General features: G+C 40.0%; 1 protein-coding gene across 1 annotated transcript in view; it reads left to right on the forward strand.

Moving 5' to 3' along the window:
- The window catches only part of VEPH1 (ventricular zone expressed PH domain containing 1), a 219614-nt gene that overhangs the window by 81886 nt on the left and 116717 nt on the right, over positions 1–21011 (forward strand). The window contains exon 6 of the mRNA XM_069973855.1: positions 5743–5963. Coding sequence (XP_069829956.1) covers positions 5743–5963 — 221 coding nt within the window. The remainder of the gene's footprint in view (positions 1–5742; positions 5964–21011) is intronic.

Here is a 21011-nt window from a genome sequence, read left to right on the forward strand (position 1 = left end):
GGGGCTTGGCTTTGTGCACGCCTCACCGCTACTTTTTGTTCCCTAATTCTGCTGAATATCTTCCTGTGTCTGGCCTCCCGCTTCTCCCTGGCATCATCTTCCACGCATGTGCTGTTGCTGTCAAGGACCGTGCGCACCAATCTGCCAGTTCGTGCCGCCAAGCTCTTCGGGTGCACTCTCCTGATAACTGCTATTGTGCCGCTCCTCCGGCCTACGGTGTAATTGTAATTATCAGGGGATGAGCCTGAGAGCTCAGCAGCACAGATGCGAACTAGCAAGTGATGGCACATTTGCAGAATAAGCTGACACCAGGGTGGAGCAGGAGGCTGAACACCAGTGAATATGCAGCTGAATTAGGGAAGAGGAAGTAGTGGTTAGGCGTGCGAAGCCACTACTCCTCTGTGACACTTGGTTAGTGTGCTCGGCAACACTGTATCATATCTACAGCACTGATGGATTTAATACAGGCCCATAAGGGGACAGAGACCTACACTACGCTGTCAGCACCTGAGGTCCGGTCCAGGTGCTGACAGATTCCCTTTAAACATTTGGACATGCAGAGTCATCATTAGTTTGCATAACACAATCAGGTGAGAGCATTTCTAGCTATCATTCCTACCTGTTGTACAGTCTGATCTATGCTATGGAGCGCTGTTTTATTTTCTCTTGCTTCACTTTAATAATGTTAGATTTAGTATACTTTGCATATGTAGGCTGGGTTCACACTACGTATATTTCAGTCAGTATTGTGGTCCTCATATTGCAACCAAAACCAGGAGTGGATTAAAAACACAGAAAGGCTCTGTTCCCACAATGTTGAAATTGAGTGGATGGCCGCCATTTAATGGCAAATATTTGCTGTTATTTTAAAACAACGGCTGTTGTATTGAAATAATGGCCGTTATTTACTGTTATATGGCGGCCATCCACTCAATTTCAACATTGTGTGAACAGATCCTTTCTGTGTTATCAATCCACTTCTGGTTTTGGTTGCAATATGAGGACCACAATACTGACTGAAATATACGTAGTGTGAACCCAGCCGTATACTGTATGTTTCCATGCCTTATAACTAGAGATGAGCGAACCGGGTTCGGGTTCGAGTCCATCCGAACCCGAACGTCGGCATTTGATTAGTGGTGGCTGCTGAACTTGGATAAAGCTCTAAGGTTGTCTGGAAAACATGGATACAGCCAATGACTATATCCATGTTTTCCACATAGCCTTAGGGCTTTATCCAACTTCAGCAGCCACCGCTAATCAAATGCCGAAAGTTCGGGTTCGGATGGACTCCAGCATGCTCCAGGTTCGCTCATCTCTACTTATAACCAAAGCTAAGAAGGTCTCTCTTTCCAGGCATGGTTCACACTACCACAACCCTATTCTCCACTAGATTGGGAGGAGTTTGGTTGTGTTTTCCTTGTCCCCCTTTTACCCTTTTACTCTTCTCCCAACATGATTGCTATCTTTTCCTTGTTCAGGTTCTTAACAATCATTGTTCTGCCATGTTAAAAGTTGTATTAATTAATAGGTACTCTTTAAAGTGTTCTTGTCATTTGAAAAAAAAAATTTGATGCGTCATACAGAGGTCAAAAGATTTGATTAGTTAGAGAGACTGGAAGATATGCATCTATCTGAATTCTTCATCCACTTCTAACCACCCAGACCCCAACTGATTCAACCTTAGCCCGAGGGATAGGATATGCCTGTAATACTGTTATTGGGTTGAGATTTGTTTAGAATTTCAGAATAATGGATACAAATTCTTTTAGATTCCCCATAATGCCATATTTCTAAATATATGTATGTAATAACAATCCATGGGCTTAGTCACATAGGGTGAGTTTTTTTTTGTATGTGATGGCTGTCCTTAATGTGAATGTATCCTCACATCATGTCCTCCTTTACTGCTTAGAGAAGTATTCTCTATTTATTCACCTCTAAGGGAGTAGTCATGTTATCTAAACTAAGCACGCAAGAGCATTCTATTGCAATATTTCCCTTGTTTGTCTGGCTTACAGCTGTTCTTTTTACATGGTATATAAATATTTGTTTTGGTCATTCAGTTCTGGCATTCACATGTATGGGCTTCCATTATTTCCATGAAATATAACAGTGCTGATCAGTGACATTATAAATAGTGAAGCGATAACTAAGCAGTCATCAGCTCTACTGTGAGTTATCACACACCCAGCACCTAGTATCATAAAGAGGAACTCCGGTGATTTTTTTTCTTCAAAGAAACTGGTACCAGAAAGTCATATAGATTTGTAAATTACTTCTATTTTAAAAATCTCAAGTTTTCTATTACTTATCAGTTACTGAATGTCCTACAGAAAGTGGTGTTTTCTTTTCAATATAAAATTGTTCTCTCTGCTGCCACCTCTGTCTATGACAGGAACTGTCCAGAGCAGTAGCAAATCCCCATAGAGAACCTCTCCTGCTCTGGACAGTTCCTGACACGGACAGAGATGTTAAACTGGATAGAAAACACTACTTTCGCAGAACATACAGCAGCTATCAAGTACTGGAAGACTTGAGATTTTTAAATAAAAGTACATTGCAATTTTTTTTATAACTTTCTGACACAAGTTGATTTGAAAGAAAAAAAATCTTCACTGGAATTCCCCTTTTAAGGCAGTGTAAACTATAAGAGTATCTAAAAAACAGAAATAATAAGTGTGGGGTAACAAGTTACAGTGGACCCAGTGGATCTAGCTAAGGTCTAAACCAAGAAGTGGAGAATAATAAAGTCTAAGGGATTGCGAGGTCAGTCATAACCAGTAGACTTGGAAGAGGTAGGGAGCAGGGGGGAGAATATAGTTAAAGGGTACCTAGCATTTAAGGAAATTTCTGACATGTCATAGTAACATGTCAGAGGTTTGTATTGGTCGCGATCCGGGTGCTGAGAACCCCACCAATGGTTAGGATGAAGGGGCACGCTCTGCCTCTTTGTCTCTGTCTCACTGATAAAGTAGCGGTGGACAGAATTATAATGAAGCCCTATGGAACATCCAGTAATCGCTGTACCGGAAGTTCCATAGGGCCTATCTGCTCCTTCATGCGAATGATCTAAGAGGGTCTCAGCACCTGGACCCAGAGCGATACAAACCTCTGGAATGTCACTTTAACATATCAGAAGTTTGTTTACATGATAGGTACCCTTTAAATACACCAACTGGGCTGATCACACTAGAAGCAGGAGGAATCACCTTTGCAAACAGTATTTACCAAATGGATCGTATTGCTCAGGATCAGAGAGATAGAGGAGAGTTCTTTAAAAAGCTTGGGACACTTTTTAATTGCCTAAGATCAGGGACAGTTAACACCCTTTATAAGACTAGTTTATGGCACAAGAAAGCAACCTGTGACCTGAGCAACATGATGCAGGAGGAGATCAGTGGCCAGGAGGATCGCGACTGTCACTGCTGGTGAGCTAGCAGATTGTGACATGATCGTACATTAAGTAATCCATTCAATTGCTTTAAAGTGTCACTGTCGTTATAATTTTCGAAATCTAAATCAACAGTAGATGTGATATAAAGCAAGTTTGCAATTTACATCCATTATTTTTGTAGTTATCATGGAAAACACGGCACTTGCTGTTTTCTGACTGTATTTTTTTTCTCAAAGAATCAGAAAGCAGGAAGACCTGTGTTTCCAAGGTCACCTGAGCGCTTACAGAGAGACATGTCATGTGATGGATTGAACACATTGAGCTGTTACTCTCTGTACTCGCCGGTATTCCTGCGTCTAGGGTGCGTTCACACGGACAGGATCTGCAGCAGATTTGTTGCAGTAGGTTTGATGGCCCAGATTTAATTTGCTTTGAATCTGCAACTTCAAATCTGCACCATCAAATCTGCTTCACATCCTTTACGTGTGAACACACCCTTAGGCCATGTTCACACAACGTAAGTTAGGGCCCTATTCCACCGGACGATTATCGTTCACATAATCGTTAACTATTAACGATCTCAAACGACTGCTATTGCGAAAGACCTTAAAAAACGTTCACTCATTTCCATGGAACGATAATCGTTACTTATGATCGTATTTGCTTATTTTTTCTTCACTATTCCTTCGCTATTGCGTTCGTATCTACTGCAAACGACCGAACGACGTCTTATTCAATGCGAACAATTTGCAAACGTTTTGCGAACGAGCAACAATAAAAATAGGTCCAGGTCTTATGAAGCAATCAACGATTTCTCGTTCGGTCGTTAATCGTTAACTGCATTTCAACCGAACGATTATCGTTTAGATTCGAACGATTTAACGATAATCTGAACAATAATCGTCCAGTGGAATAGGGCCCTTAAGTATTAATCACGCCCATTGTTGCCGATTTGCAACACGGCCGTGATGAATACTTTACTTACATTGTGCTGCAGCTATACAGAATCCCGGCCAGAGTGTATACAGATAGTATACACTTCGGTCTAGATTGCTAGCGGCCCCGCAAAAGCTGACATGTCAGAACCTGTCCGTTCACACAATGGAGCCACATGCTCCATTTTGTGCAGTGGGGAATTGGATGCTGGTGCACACTAATGCTGGCCCACATCCGAATTCAGTAGAATTGAACATCATCCAGCCGATACTGCAGTACTGTCTGGGATGTTGTTCTGTAACCAGCTGCTGTTCTGTAACCCACTGGGTCACAGAAAGGCCGGTGTCTTAAACCATGTCAACATGGCCTTAGTCTGTTTTTTACAACTAGCACAAGTCTAAAAATCTGTCTTCAGGAAACTGGACCTGGATTTCTGGTAAGTTTAGCTTTGTGTTACAGCATTATAACAACAATAAAAATAACGAATGTATATTGCAAACTTGCTTTTTTCACATCTACTGTTAATTTAGATTTTGAAAGTTATAACGACACTTTAAGTATTAGGCTACGTTCACATTACGTAAGAGACCAGCCGTTCCGTAACCCGGCCAGGTCAAGGAACGTCCGGTCTCTGAAAAGATCTTCCCGCCCAGTACCGGCCGGATGATCTTTAGGGTTGCAGGGTTCTGATGCGGCACATCCGTGCGCGCCCGCGTCAGAACTCCCCACAGCACACTATGGAGCAAGTGGCTCCGGCCACAGTGTGCACTGACAGGGTTTTCTGCGACTGCTATTCAATGAATAGCGGCCGCAGAAAACGGACATGTCAGTTGTTTCTGGCACCGCTAGGGATACTGGCCGGAGCGTATACTATGTGTAAACACTCTGGACGGGATCCCATAGGCAGCAACGGCACATATATTTTCATATAAATCACGCCCATTGTTGCAATCGGCAACAACGGCCGTAGTTAGCCTTACAGTGTAAGCGGAACTGTGTGCATAAAGCCTGTATGGCAGTGTATGGAGGTTGTACATCTCAGGGTCTGTGGGACACAACAGAACAATAATACAGCTGTGTGTATGAGACCTAAATCTATATAACCAGTTGAGTAAAGTTTTTGTTTGCTAATATTGCATTGTTTTTGAGCTAATTTATTAGATTATTTTTTCCATTCATATACATAGTTGTTCTCATCATTCCTCTGGTAACTTTTAGAAACATGCAGTAGATCAGTTCCCCTTGCTTGGTGGATGTGCCATTTGTATTCTTACAATGCAGTGCACACTGGTCGCAAGAATTCTGTCAAATCCAGAATATTTGTAGAACTAAACAGAGTATTATTATATATCTACATGTATATTAGTAGTTATTATATATGTGTCACTTAAATTGTTTTTCATTCACAGGCGATGGCAAAGACATGTTTGACATATTTGGTCAATGAGTTGAATAACATGGAGCATTCATTTCATCACATACTTCTGATGGAAATTAGGAACATTACAAGTGTGTTTAATGAAATTCTAGGCATTCAAGGCAGAGACATGTACAGAATGAGTAACAGCCTGACAGCAATAGCCAAGATTTTGAATGAATACCTAAATCATGAAACGCTACCAGCTTGTGGGTAAGGCCTAATTTTTCTATCACATTTTAGATAAGACATTACAGTTCTATGGAATTGTTGGGATCAAAAGATGGATTGCCTGGTTAGAAAGCCGCACACCATAAAATAAAATTTAAAAAAGTATGGCCGTATTTTCAAAATAATAAAGCTTTCTATTAAAGTCAATGAGAAATCGTCCAGCAGTGCCCACACCGTAAATAATAGCGTCCATAATTGATTATGACTGTCCTAATAATAAACATCTTCAATTTTGACAACCTGCTTTTATATCCGTCATTTTAAGCTTACAATGACGTCCATCATTTCGCTTTCAATGACGGCTGTTGGTACATTATTCTAGCTTATGGTGCGTTAACACAGAGAGATTTATCTGACAGATTTTTTAAGCCAAAGCCAGGAGCAGACTATAAACAGGGAACAGGTCATAAAGGAAAAACTGAGATCTCTCCTCTTTCCAAATCCATTTCTGGCTTTGGCTTCTGAAATCTGTCAGATAAATCTCTCTGTGTAAACGGCCTTTGGTTGTGTCTTTAATTGAAAAGCCATTGAATTTATTAGTAAAATTGGAGAGTCAAATAAGGTCAGCCTGGTCAGAAACTTTTCTTATAACTCATGAAAGATTTGAGTATTTATCTCTAAACATTGGTAACTTGAGTACATCTATTATCAGCATTTTTCTTATCATGCAAGGCAATCTTTCCTTCAATACTTTTATTGCGTGTTGTCTTGCAGATTTGTTTGTTGATTTTGTACTTCTGCCATTGTTCGTTTTATACATTTTGCCTACTCCTGCAAATATTTCCATATCACTCTTACGAGAGTCCATTGATCTTGATTTGAGGATACGTATATCTGCTGACTGCTATTAAGTATGTTCTGTTGATCTCCTTCCAGCTTAGATGTGCGGATTCTTTAGGGTATATATACATCTACAAATCTTAACTAAGTAAAAATTGGAGTGGATTTGCTTTACTCGAATATTGTTTATACACATTTGATTATAAGATTTCTTCAACAAAATTTAACATACGATAAAGACAGCAGTTATAAAAATACAGTTATTAAACACAAACTGAACCTGTGCAAAAAAAAAAGGATTTACCACCTTAGTTACTCAATCATCCAGTGAAACAGTAGGCTATGAGATTCCAGCTAGAAGCACATTATGTTCAGTCACAAGAAATTCCTGAAACAATGTAGTCTGGATCTCTTGGCTCTCAGAAATGACGTACAAAATTATTTGTAGAAATGTAACCAAGGAACCCAGAGAACATCTTACAAATTCAGAAAGCAACTAAGGGAAAATAGGATCCATGGATGAAGTACAGGGTCAAAAAAGCCACTTGCCAAACAAATATGAATAACCCCAGTATAAGGATTTAGTTTAAAGTGGAACTTTTTGGAAGTCTAACAGTAGCCAGAAGCTTTGATCATGAGGATCCTGGTGCTCAAACCCCCACCAATCGTTAAAACAAATAGGCAGAATACTGTAGTTCAGCTGTTTGTGTGCACCGAGAACAGTGCAAGAGGTGTATGGATTGACAGAAAGCCAGTAGAAAGTCTCTTAATCCATACACTGCTAGCACCTCTCTCAGAGCGAAACAGTGACAATCAGAAACAAACAGGCACAGTTCTCAGCTGAATGGTGCTGCCCATTGGTTTTAGGGTTCCCAGGGGAGTTTTAGCACCAGGAGCCCATCGGTCAAAACGTATGACATAGTGCTGTGACATGTCAGAAGTTTTTAAAAGTGATATGTATCCTTTAAGTATGTTTGGGCAGAGTTTTTGCTTTTAGTAGTTTTGCCAGGAATTAAGGTTGTGTTCCACCGTCAACACTTCTCACATATTCATAGGATAGGTAAAAGTTGTGAGCTTAGTGGGCGTCCCACTGCATGAACCCTCACTGATCGTAAGAATTAATTTTGCATGCCCCCTGTGGCTACGAATCTGACCTGTGGACCCATTGGAACTGACTAACACAGCTAGAAAGCTACAGTGATGGCCCAAAGTATTGGCACCCCAGCAATTCTGTCAGATAATACTCAATTTCTTCCAGAAAATTATTGCAATCACAAATGCTTTGGTATTAATCTCTTCATTGAATTTGTCTTCAATGGAAAACCACAAAAAGAATTGTCAAAAAGCCTAATTGATATAATTCCACACCAAACATAAAAAAGGGGATGGACAAAAGTATTGGCATCCTTAGAAAAATCATGTGATGCTTCTCTAATTTGTCTAATTAACAGCACCTGTTACCTGTGCCACATAACAGGTGGTGGCAGTGCGCACCATGCGCAGTGTCATCAAGAAGTTTAAAGCCCATGGCACTGTGGCTAACCTCCCTAGATGTGGACGTAAAAAGAAAATTTCTACGAAAGATTGTGCGGATGGTGGCTAAAGAACCTTGACTAACATCTAAACAAGTTATAGCTGCCCTGCAGTCCGAGGGTACAACAGTGTCAACCCGTACTCTCCGTCACTGTCTGAATGAAAAGGAACTCTATGGTAGGATACCCAGGAAGACCCAACTTCTGACCCAGAGACATAAAAAAGCCAGGCTGGAGTTTGCCAAAACTTACCTGAGAAAATCAAAAACTTTTTGGAAGAATGTTCTCTGGTCAGATAAGACAAAAGTAGAGCTTTTTGGCATTAACATAGACTTTTCAAGAAAAAGAGGCCTTCAAAGAAAAGAACACGGTCCCTACAGTCAAACATGGCGGAGGTTCCCTGATGTTTTGGGGCTGCTTTGCTGCCTCTGGCACTGGACTGCTTGACCGTTTACATGGCATTATGAAGTCTGAAGACTACCAACAAATTTTGCAGCATAATGTAGGGCCCAGTGTGAGAAAGCTGGGTCTCCCTCAGGGGTCATGGGTCTTCCAGCAGGACAATGACCCAAAACACTTCATAAAGCACTAGAAAATGGTTTGAGAGAAAGCACTGGAGACTTCTAAAGTGGCCAGCAATGATTTCAGAACTGAATCCCATAGAACACCTGTGGGGAGATCTTAAATGGCAGTTTGGAGAAGGCACCCTTCAAATCTAAAGAAAAAGAAATTAGAACAGCGCTCCATAGCACAGATCAGGAGTATAGATAGTTGGTGAGAGAAGTAAACTAAAAACTCTCACCTGGTAGTGTTGTGCAAGATGAGGCACAACACTCAAGATTGCATGTGTTAGGATCGCTGCCACTCCCAGGAATTTCCATACAAGATGGATACCATGAAGCAAACCGACCTCCCTCCAACAGAGACATCTTACATTAGAACATTTTACAGTTCCTAATGGTCTATGGTCTACAGTTCCTAATGGGGAGATAGACCATTAGGAACTGTAAAATGTTCTAATGTAAGATGTCTCTGTTGCGACTGGATACCTCAGAGTCCATATACCAGCTTTACATCTCGGACTACTGGAGAAAACTTTCCGGTAACAGGTTTTTTTTGATTGTTCCGTACAATTTGTGGTGTATCTTTTGGAGTGCACATGCAGGTTACAATATGTGGGACGCACTGTTCAGACATGGGACGCATGCGTTCCCGCATGAATAAACATCGATCTAACATTCGTAAAGGATATTTATTACATAGCATCTCCAAACATTTTTTTCTAAAACATAATAGTGATCCTAGGCACCTTACTCTAACAATTTTAGAGCATATCCCAGAAACACGGTCCAATAGATACAGGCAGCTTATTAATCGTGAATCCTACTGGATTTTTAAATTATGTACCTTATCACCATATGGTCTAAACGAAACCATTGAGAATGTCCATTGAATATAATGTTTTGTATACAATTCCTTGCATTCTTCAGTAAGATATAATTTTATTGCTTGCTTCTTTGGTTCATTAGGGGTTAATGGCTGTTTTTTATGTCTAACTTATTTGCATATTGATGTCATCAAGTAGGTGGGTATATATGTAGGTGGAGATTACTTCGAGGCAGATGACACTTGAGAAAGAAACCAGTTCGGTTTGGAAACGCGTTGTGTCGCCATGAATGTTTTTATTCACAATAAATTTTAAATTACTACTCTGGCCTTTTTTTGGACCTGCGCCCTACGTACCCGGGTTGGAGGGAGGTCGGTTTGCTTCAAATCTAAGGGACCTGGAGCAATTTTCCAAAGAAGAATGGTCTAAAATTTCAGCAGAGCATTGTAAGAAACTCATTGATGGTTACTGGAAGCGGTTTTTCGCAGTTATTTTGTCTAAAGGTTGTGCTACCAAGTATTAGGCTGAGGGTACCAATACTTTTGTCCGGACCATTTTTGGAGTTTTGTGTAAAATGATCAATGATTTGACTTTTTTTTTTCATTCTCTTTTGTGTTTTTTCATTGCAAGCAAAATAAATGAAGATATTATTTCCAAAGCATTTGTGATTGCAATCATTTTCTGGAAGAAATTGAGTATTATCTGACAGAATTGTGGGGGTGCCAATACTTTTGGGCAGCACTGTATATATTCCAGTCAGTTTTTGAACAGACTTGAATGGAATAGCAGTGTACATGCTTGGTCACTACTACAATAAAATACTAGACATGGGACCACTATTCTTGTGATTAGTTGGGGTCCCAAGGTGAGACTCCCAGCAATCAGACACATTGCCATTCTTGTGGATAGTTGATGTGTTTTTTGTGAAATAATTCACAATGACAAGTGATAATTGCTACCAATATACGAAACAAAAATAAATCAGTAAATGGATATAATAAAGGGGTCAAGTAGTATTTGTGTTTCACATACCGGCAGTAATCTCTTCTGCTCTCCATTTCCTATATGGCTATTTGTAAGTAAATTATTAGCATTTATGTCCATATCCTGTTTCCATGGATAAGGGAAATGTTACGTTATGAATAAAGAAAAATACTAATTATCTGCCAGAAGTAAGATCCCTAACTTTCCAATTTCTAATGCCACAGGGGACAAAGTCTCAAATAGGAAAAAAGTATCACAAATAAAGTTTTACTTTCACTGTAATTTTCCTGAACCTTGATAAATTGTCTCATTGTTCTCTCTGGAAAATGTTGACCAAGATAGAGTTTCTATTGATCATTATAATCATCCAAGGGAACAAGAGTGTAAACATGTATGCCAAACTGTACCGTTTGGATCATATTTATTAACGCCTGACTGAAATTATCTAATTTTTCCTGCACTCAAGAGGTCTTTTTTGACATATGGTTGAAGTTACATCTCATGTGGCTTTCATTGACTGCACAAGTGGTCTCTCTATTTATTATGATGGAATGGGCTATTTAGGTATTTTAAGAATTCGTTTTGCATGTAAAGGCTATAGAGAATTGCTCGATACAGAGATACATTGAGAAGTAATACATAGTAAATGTCTTCATGCTTAATATATCACCTAACTATCATCTCAGCTGGTAGTTTTGACTTCATCTGATACTCTAAGTAATGTATATAGCTATCAGGGTTGTTAACCTAATATTTTGTTCTTTTTAAACAACTTATCTAAAACTCATGGACAGTGGACATTTTTACAGACATTGGGAAACCATAAAGATACAAAGTAATATAGACCTCAAAATGCTCGTATGAATACATTAAGAAGAGTATTTAATTTGAACTACAAATTGATAATAATTAAAGCCATAATAACCCGTACAAACAACACCAGCTTAAAAAAGAAAAATATCAAAGAATTAATGGATGATTGGCAACCCCAATGGTAGCGGTGGTAGTCTATTTTTAAATCTTGTTTTGAGATTAGTTTCTCCGTGTATTCAGGCATATCCACTCAGTGATAGGCTATGTTCACACAAAAAGTTTTTTCGGCTTCGTTTAAAATGACATCCGTTATTTTGAGTCTAAATTATCGTACATCATTTAGTTGTATGGCCTCCCCTTAGTGCAATGACGGCTACTGGTACATTATTCTAGTTTGGAGTTACTAATTGGCCTTTGGGTGTGGCTTAATTGAAAAGTCCATTGACTTTAATAATGAAAACGGAGAAAGGACGGTGACAAAAGAAAAACTGTGTGTGAACAAATAATGAAAAAATGTCCGCTGTTTGCAAAAGACCTCCGAAAATAATAAACTTAATCATTATTTTGACGTCTCCGGTAAAAACGTCCATTATTCAATACATTGTGTGCATTGGATGTCCGTCTTCCCATTGACTGCAATGGTCGCCTTTCTCTATTTTTGACGTTGTGTGAACATATTATGCAGCTTAATTATATTTAATTATAATGCTGCCCCCCCCCCCCAACACCAAGAGAGAATCCTACATTATAACTAAATGAATGTCTCTGTGGTACTTAAAGAGTTGGTAGCCTCAGTTGTATGGCCTTGGAATGGAACTGCGATTTCCCCATTGAGCTTGCAACCTTTTTCTTGGTCAATGCGAAGATATCAATTGGTGGGCTCATTGCATGTTCGTGGTCATAGGTTGTCCGCTTCCGTGAAGTATAGTGGTGTAGTGGGCAATCTATTCCATGGGACGATTATTGTTCGCATAATAGTTAACGATAAACTATTTCTAACGACCGCTATTGTGAACGGCCTGAAATCGTTCACCCATTTACATGGAACGATATCATTACTTATGATCGTTCTTGTGGTCGTCTTGTCGTCGCTATTGCGTTCGTTGCTACTGCAAACGACCGAACGACGTCTTATTTAATGCAAACGATTTGCGAACGAGCAACGATAAAAATAGGTCCAGGACTTATTAAACGATCAACGATTTCTCGTTCGTCATTTAATTGTTAGCTGCTATTCAACCGAACGATTATTGTTTAGATCCGAACAATGTAACGATAAATCGAACAATAATTGTCCCCGGTGCCCGGGCGCTTCCTGGTGTCTGATGCGGGCTCGAGACGTGACGTCTCAAGTCCGCTCAGCCAGTCAGTGACAGAGGCGGGATCCGTTTCAAGTCCGCTCAGATCCCGCCTCTGTCACTGACTGGACCGGAGAGCCGCAATACGGGACCCGCTGCTGGAACCAGGGAGGTGAGTGGACGTTGTTGCCCTCAGCCACCTCCTCACCGGCCAGATCCCAAAATAGCCCCCCCCGCCGGAGTACCCCTTTAACATATTTGGTGTGTCGTCTTCTGTTAGCGTATATATAGGAGAAAACATTGTTTTATTCTGGTGCGCCATGTATGTATTAGTTGTATGTTACAACTAACACAATGGTCCTTCCAAAGAAACATGATTTTACAAACTGTAAAGGTTTATGGTGCCTTAAATGAGGACAGCATAAACTAGTGACAGAAATGCTAAATAAATCAGTGTATTACTTACATCATTCTGTTCAGCTGTTCTCCTAATATGCAGGAAAATAGGATTGTTGCCAGTCATGCAGCCGAAACCACAGCCCTATATTTTCACCAAGAGCGGCCTAATCCTTTCTTTTAATCCAAAGGTAGAGGCTTTTGTCAGTATTTAGAAAATCAGTTGATTCATTACGAAGTAGCTCGCCAGCTAGAAATGTCTGGCCACCCATGGTGTACACAGCTGGCAATGAGGACCAGAATGACATCTGAGATCTAGGACAGGTTACATTCACATCTCTAGTTCTAGATACTTTTGACTACCTTAAAGCATATCCTTTTTAAAAAGACTCCAATGTGAATGACATTTATCGTTTCATCCTAGAAGAAGGCATGTACTAATGGTTATATGCTATACGAAAGTTCGAAGCCAAGCAGAAGTTTTGCCAAATCTGTACAGCTCTCTGGCCTGTTAATGCTGTAGATACGGCAGGATCATGTGCATCTTGCTCACAGATGTTTGTGGTTGGAAGTTTAGACATATTTGTGGTTTGTTAGGACTTAAAGGAATTCTAATGAAAATATAAAAGTAAGTGTGAAATGCAAAATAAAGCAGTCTTAAAGTGACTCTCCAGGCTCCCCCCTTGTATGGCTCATTTCCTTCAGTGTATGTGTGGAAATGACCTGATAATCCCTTTTTTCTCACTGGAGGTTAACTAGTCTCTATGCCATCATCATTACATCGTTGCTGTACTGAAAACAAGCTGTCTGTGCACTGACATCCTTGTAAGCCCGTTAAAGGAGTTTTCTAGCCTAAAACTGCCTATCCGCAGAATAGACCATAAATAGTCCATCAGTGGGGTGCCTATTTTATTTAGATTTTTTTTCTGTTCATTTACTTTGCATTTTAAATAATCAAAAATTTAAATAACACTAAAATAACTATAAACACTTCTTGGTGCCAGAAATAATCAGTGGACGATAGTGTGGCTTCTAGTTCCCACAAACTGTCTATTTCTAGCACCGTAACTGCAGCAATAAACTACTGATGGATAGTGGATACACCATCAATTTAGGCAAGAAAACCTCTTTAATTACCTGTGGTAATAAACAGCAGCAGGTAAGGAAATAAGGTTTTCACTAGGATTCAACAAGAAAGTTGCTAAACATTGAGGAACAGAGCCATGTGATAACATAAAGTATAATTCTCTAGGACCCTTATAAGAAAATGGTGGAGTCACCCTTAAATGCTATTTACAGTTGGGGGCTATGTTCACACTACGTATATGTCCGGCCGCATATTTTCCGCGGCCGGACATATACGTATGAAACTCCGGCCGGGATTTTACGCAAGTTGCGGCCGGATACTTACGGAACGCAAACTTACGCCCGTAGTGTACTTACGCTTCCTGAGCGCTCTTCGTAGCGATCTGACAGCGGTCTTTTACTTGGAAATCTTCGCCTAGCCCCGACACCCCACAGAACCTTTTGGATCGGCACAAAAAGCTTTCAAAATGAAGAAATCACCACTACGTACGGGACCGCATGTAATGCTACGGGCGTAAGTTACGGCATTTCCGTCCCGAAATAATGGTCTGGTTCATTTTTTACGGCGCCGCATACGATCCGGGCGTAAGTTCGTACGTAGTGTGATATACTGATGTCAGACTGCACCCATCCCAGCAAGGAAGGGGTTAAGTGACCCCCCTTCCTTGCTGGGAGGGGTGCAATGCAGGGGAGGGGGTGGGGAGAGCTCTATACTCACCCCGATGTGTCCTCTTCGCTGGTCCGCAGCACAATGAAGTGACTGTGCTAATTATACGTGCGCTCAGCCGATCAGCCAATCAGCTGAGCGCACATATAATTCTAAATGTTTCTTCTAATAATGCTATTGTGATAACATAATTAGAAGAAACATTTGATGTTTTCATTAAAGTAAAGTGATGATTAGTACAGAATGCTCTATTGCCGGCAATATGAATTAACGGCTTACTGGAGCTTCCTGTACTAATTAATATTTAATTAATAAAACACATTTTCGTTGTAATAAAATCAGTTTCGTTGTTCAATAATTTAATTTAAACAAATCCATTATTGTGCAATTAAATATACTGTCAAAAAATAAATATATATATAAATATACATTTATTTATATATATATTTATTTTAACAGTATATTTAATTGCAAAATGATGGAATCGTTTAAATTAAATTATTGAACAATGAAAGAGACTTTATTACAACGAAAATGTGTTTTATTAGTTCAATACATTAACCATGAGAGACATCGGCATACTGCAGAGGATCGCAAACCCCGGTAATAGCAATTCATGTAAACTGTTTCCCTGCTTTCCCAGAGGTGTTTGCATCACTTTCTTAAGATTTTATTTGTTATTTTTAGTTGAACCAGATTTCCAAGTAAATGACCGTATGTTTTCAGCCGTATGTCTATTTTTTCAGCCGTATGTCTATATGTTTCAGCCGCACATTTCCAGCTGCATAAAAAATACAGCCGCACACATACAGAGTACTACGTAAAAGCACAGCCGTACAACAACAGCCGTACTTCATGCAGCGTGGAACATTGCCTATGCCTCTATGGGATCCCGGCTGGAGCGTATACACATCGTATATGCTCCGCCGAGATCCCATGCCGGGCCGCAAAGAACTGACATGTCAGTTTTGACATGTCAGTTTAATTGATAATCTTAGCAGAGACCGGCCGTTCCGTGACCCGTCCAGGCCACGCAACGGTCGGTCTCTTACAAAGTGTGAACATAGCCTAAATATATAATTAATATACTTAAAAAGCAGAGTAATATTATGCATTGCATTTGATGTGTCCAAGGTCAGAGCTACATGTTAATACTCAAGGTTTCTAGGTCACAATGGAAATGATTAAATCAAGCAATGTGCACTGTGCAGCCGGAAAATTGTGAATATAGCTCTGAAGGTGTAATTCAGAATCAAACCAATAGGATAATGTACTGGCTACTTTAGTTATATGACAATGTACGACCACATGCTGAGTGCTCTACTAAGGTCAATGAACTCTGAGGTAACTGAATAAACTTACATTTGACCTGTCAGCCTTTCTGACAAGTCTGCTTTAGTGAATACTTCCATTTCCCATATAATAACAATCCTGTTGCATCTAGTCTAAGAAGTCTTTGTTGTGTTGCATCTTTGTTATACTGGTAATAAAAATTATTATAATGAAATTAGCAAAGACAAATGTTTAGACAAATTAGATAAATTTTCGGCCAAAAAAGAAAATTTTAGGAATAATTCTCACTGCAGTTTTTAAAGCAAAAATCAAAGGGAAATATTAAGGGAGGACTTATACTTCTGCCTTCTGCTGTATCCAGCCTCATTAACTTTTTTTGCTTTTTATTCCCTTCCATTTGGTGGGGGATAGGGGGTCACACGAAGCCCTATTTTTCTTAGTTGATGTTGTGATGTATCTCAGTCCCCACCACTTACTGCTACTATCTGGAACTGTAGTGGTGAGGGGTGGGAACAAGGGGACATTAAAACAGAATCTGTGAGAAATAGGGCCAGGTAAATATAAATTAGTCGCTTTCTAATTTCTTCATGTGGTTGGAATAGCCTTTTAATAGGGCTACCATGTTCTTATGCTATTTATCATAAGAATAAAGAAAAAACCCCATAAGATTATAAAGCTATGACAGGCCACTGCATAGGAATTCCTACAGTAGTAACCTTCACTAGAATGGTCAGATTATATGTTCCCCTTTTATAACTTACAGTGGTTTTTCATTTAAAGTTTATGAAATCATTACATTTACGCTTAGAAACAAAAAATTGACTGATTTGTTCATAGCGACCAGTTGCAGCTCAGCTCTCATTTCATAAATTGTTCGGGTAAAATGAAAGCTGTATTAGACAAATTGATGAATTTGGGCCATAATGTTGCAAAATGTACCTAACGAACTGAACATAGCATAGCAGTAACATCTCTAATGGAGAATCATTTTATCACAGAAAAAATTAAATCACAACAAACTAACAACAAATATGACTCCGTGACAAGTCCATACTCCATGCTCCACCCGTAGCCCAACAAGTATGTGAACAGACAATGAAAAGTAGAGTAGAAGTGTGCCTCCTTGAGCATACCGCGAAACTGGCATTTGAAGACTTAGAGAGATATTAAGCCGCAAATCACCAGATTTATGTAGAGGCGCAATGCCTTGCGCACACTGTGAAACCTACACCAGCTGAGAGCTGGTGTAGGTTTTCTTAACATTTTTCCACCGGAAAAATGTTAAATGCGGTGCACGCAGAGGCCATACGCCCCCTGTGTGCAGCCATACCCTCATTATGCCCCTCTGGTGCGAGCGGTGCAGAGAGTCCACTTATGTGCAAATGTGCCCTCTGCACCAGAAAATTGACTGTGCGCCAGATAATAAATGCCCGCCTTAAAAGCTGTGCAATGCATCAAGGGAAAATAAGTATGCAAAGTAGCTCATTTCTAGAAATAAATGAGCTTGCTCTATATTGCCACCGACTAGAGGTAGCTTCCCTTACAATCAATGCCTGACCTGTAAAAAGCCTTAAAACATGATTGGAGATTGACATTTTGCATATCCTTTTTCCATAGAACATTGCACTGATTTTAAGATTCTCTAAACTAGTTTGTCAGTCTCCTCAAGTAGACACGATACTCTCCTTGTCCTATGATGAAGTCAAGGGGCAAGAACCCTGAAACATCTGTCTAGTCTAGTTAGAGAATTTCAATGTGGGACCAGGGGAGCAGAGTGTTACATTGAGACCACCAAATAGTCATTGTATCTAGACAAAATGCATTAGTTCAGGAAACCATTGGTACAGTAGAAACCCCTTACTAGATTTTAATATGATTTGAATAAACTGTTGGATCACCACATTTAGATACTGCATGTTACTGCTTGCTGTAGGTACTCATTTCCACACTTAAAGGGAATGTACCAACAGGCCCGGGCTGAACACTGGAGGCGAGCTGACCCACCCACAGTGGGAGGAAACCCCCACTCCTCTATTACACTACTCCATTAGAATCAATGGAGCCGAATCATAGAGGGGAAGGGGTTTCCTCCCACTGGGGGTGGGTTGACTCGCCTCCAGTGCTTCAGCCCAGGCTTGATGGTACATTCACCTTAAAAGTGCATATCATTTTACACTACTTCTATCCCCTTCCCTCATAGTTTAGTTTTGTTTGTGTATTCAGAAGTGTGAAATAAACAGTAACCTTTGGCCAGAAACATTATTAGTTTCCCAGAGATATCACAAAATATAAAAAAAATGTATGTCTAAATAGGAACACACCAAAAACTAATAGAAGTGGTAGGTTCTAATGCAGGACTGTATGTCTAAAAAGGAACATATCACAAACTAATAGAAGGGGTAGGTTCTAATGCAGGACTGTATGTCTAAAAAGGAACATATCACAAACTAATAGAAGGGGTAGGTTCTAATGCAAGACTGTTGGTCAGCACTGCACTGATTTATACCTGTACTGTGATGGGCACACATAAATAAAACATCACAGATAAGAAAAATATAGTGATATTTCAAAGCATCAAATGTAGTGTAAGGACTGGTCGCTACCCGCTGTCCCTGCCTACTTTCCACGGTCTGCCCTAGACGACAGCTGAGACACAAAACACATACAGACAGACAACCACAATAAAGGATAGTCGACAGTTCAGCTAATAACAGCCGGCCAGCAAAGGTACAAAGTAAGACATAACATAGTCAGAGGACAGGCAGAATGGTCAGGGCAAGCAGATAACATGGATAACCAGAAGGCACAGGAGAGAGTCATAGGAAATAAACAACAGAGATACAGAGGCTTAGCAGGAGCAGAACTCAATAGCCAGTAACCCAGTGGTGTAGCTACCAGAGAGGCAGGGTAGACAGCTTCTATGGGACCGGTGCAGGAGGGGAACCCGAGGAAGAAGGTTAGAGCCGTCCTGTGCCTTTCTGCTTAACCCCTTATGTACTGCAGTGAGTAAGTGACACAATGTTTACTTACATGCTGCAACACAAAAAAAGGGTTAGCAAGCAGAAGACAAAGAGATCTCTGCTTCACTGCACTGATAACCCCTGACCTCTGTTCTCTGCCACAATCAAGAAGGAAAATGTGTAGAGCTCTTTGCAGAGGGGGGTTATCAGTGCACCAGCAGTAAAGCAGTGAGCTCCTTGTCTTCTGAACTTTGAGTCACTTATACACTGCAGTACATAAAGGGTTAAGAAAAAGGTAGTCTGCTCCTACACATATGTATTTAACCATAAGTGCTCATGTTAAAAACAGTGGACTGACAGAGCGAGCAGCCAGTGGTTCTCTGTCCTGGCAGTCACTCTTGTGGATGCAGGCATTATTTTATTTTTTGGGGCACATCACCGAGCCTATATATATCCCGTGAATCCTAGCTATGCCCCTGCAGTATATAGGAACTATTTATATTGGATCATAAGTCCAGTCCTAACCCCATTGCACTGATCTCACAGAGCAAGCACCTGAACAAGTGATAGCCGAAAGGTCAGCAGACCAGTCAGTCACAGAATAAACCAAAGCCAAGAATAAACCACAGCTACAACAGACACCAGGGTGTGGCTGATAAACAAACCTAATGGTGTGTTTACACAGGCAGATTTATCTGACAGATTTTGGAAGCCAAAGCCAGGAATGGATCTGAAAAAAGGAGAAAGCTCAGTCTTTCCTTTATGACCCGTTCCCTGTTTATGGTCTGTTCCTGGCTTTGGCTTCAAAAATCTGTCAGATAAATCTGCCTGTGTAAACGCACCATAAGTTGTATTCCTTACAGCACTACTCCTCCCTTCTACCCCTCTTTAGTTGTTTGGATTGTTTGTGTATCATAATTATTTGTACCAAGCCCATGGGCTAAGCCTTGGGAGTAGAGCCCCCTTAGGGACCTGACTTTAAACTTCACTTATACTTACTGCATGATTTTAAAGAAATAATTAAAACAAAAAAAAAACATATTAAAAGCACACACTCCTGTGCTCTTATGCTCATGCAAATTGCATTCTTGTAGCCCTGCAGTTAATGTCACTGCTGGTTATAATTTGTTTAGTGTGTGATCATCAGGAGTAGTGGTTAAAAATAAAAAATATAGCCCCTTCAACATGTTTTGCTGTTACATAGAGTGTCCTCAGAAACCATAGCTATGCCCCCACACACATACACACCTGCACATTGACCTCCAGAGAGATCATAGAACATGCCTTGAAAACTTTCCCATAGAAGTCAATAAGTCCATGTCCATGTAGCTGCTGCAAAGTATAACTCTAAATACTGTTAAGAGTATCTTAGGCAAGATGGCTCCATAATAATGTATAAAATATAACTAAATAGAATTAAAAAATCTACAATCAGACTATAAGATCATATTAGAAAAAAAATAAGCATCAGTATCTGATTTAGTAAAAAATAGGCAATAAATCCCTTTTGTAAATACGGTCATTCTTTCTGTTTTGGAACCGCAGTATCTCATATCATATATTCAGCGTTCTCCTCATTTTAACATGTAGTGCTAAAAAATGCATCTCTTCGTCTAATCTACAATAGGTATAAAATGTCACATTATTGCAAAACTATAGGGAATGTGTACATTCAGCCAAGTCAGCCCATGTGTTCACCATTATATTACCCCCTCTCTGAAATCTGTATGGGAGCCAGCAGAATGGTTACCACAATGGAGAATCAAGATATCACCACACAGGAAGTACATTTCTCCGAGTTGCTAAATGTTCATTTTTTTCTCTTTTCTATTGG

Source organism: Dendropsophus ebraccatus, chromosome 6, assembly GCF_027789765.1.
Source record: "Dendropsophus ebraccatus isolate aDenEbr1 chromosome 6, aDenEbr1.pat, whole genome shotgun sequence".
Taxonomy (NCBI): domain Eukaryota; kingdom Metazoa; phylum Chordata; class Amphibia; order Anura; family Hylidae; genus Dendropsophus; species Dendropsophus ebraccatus.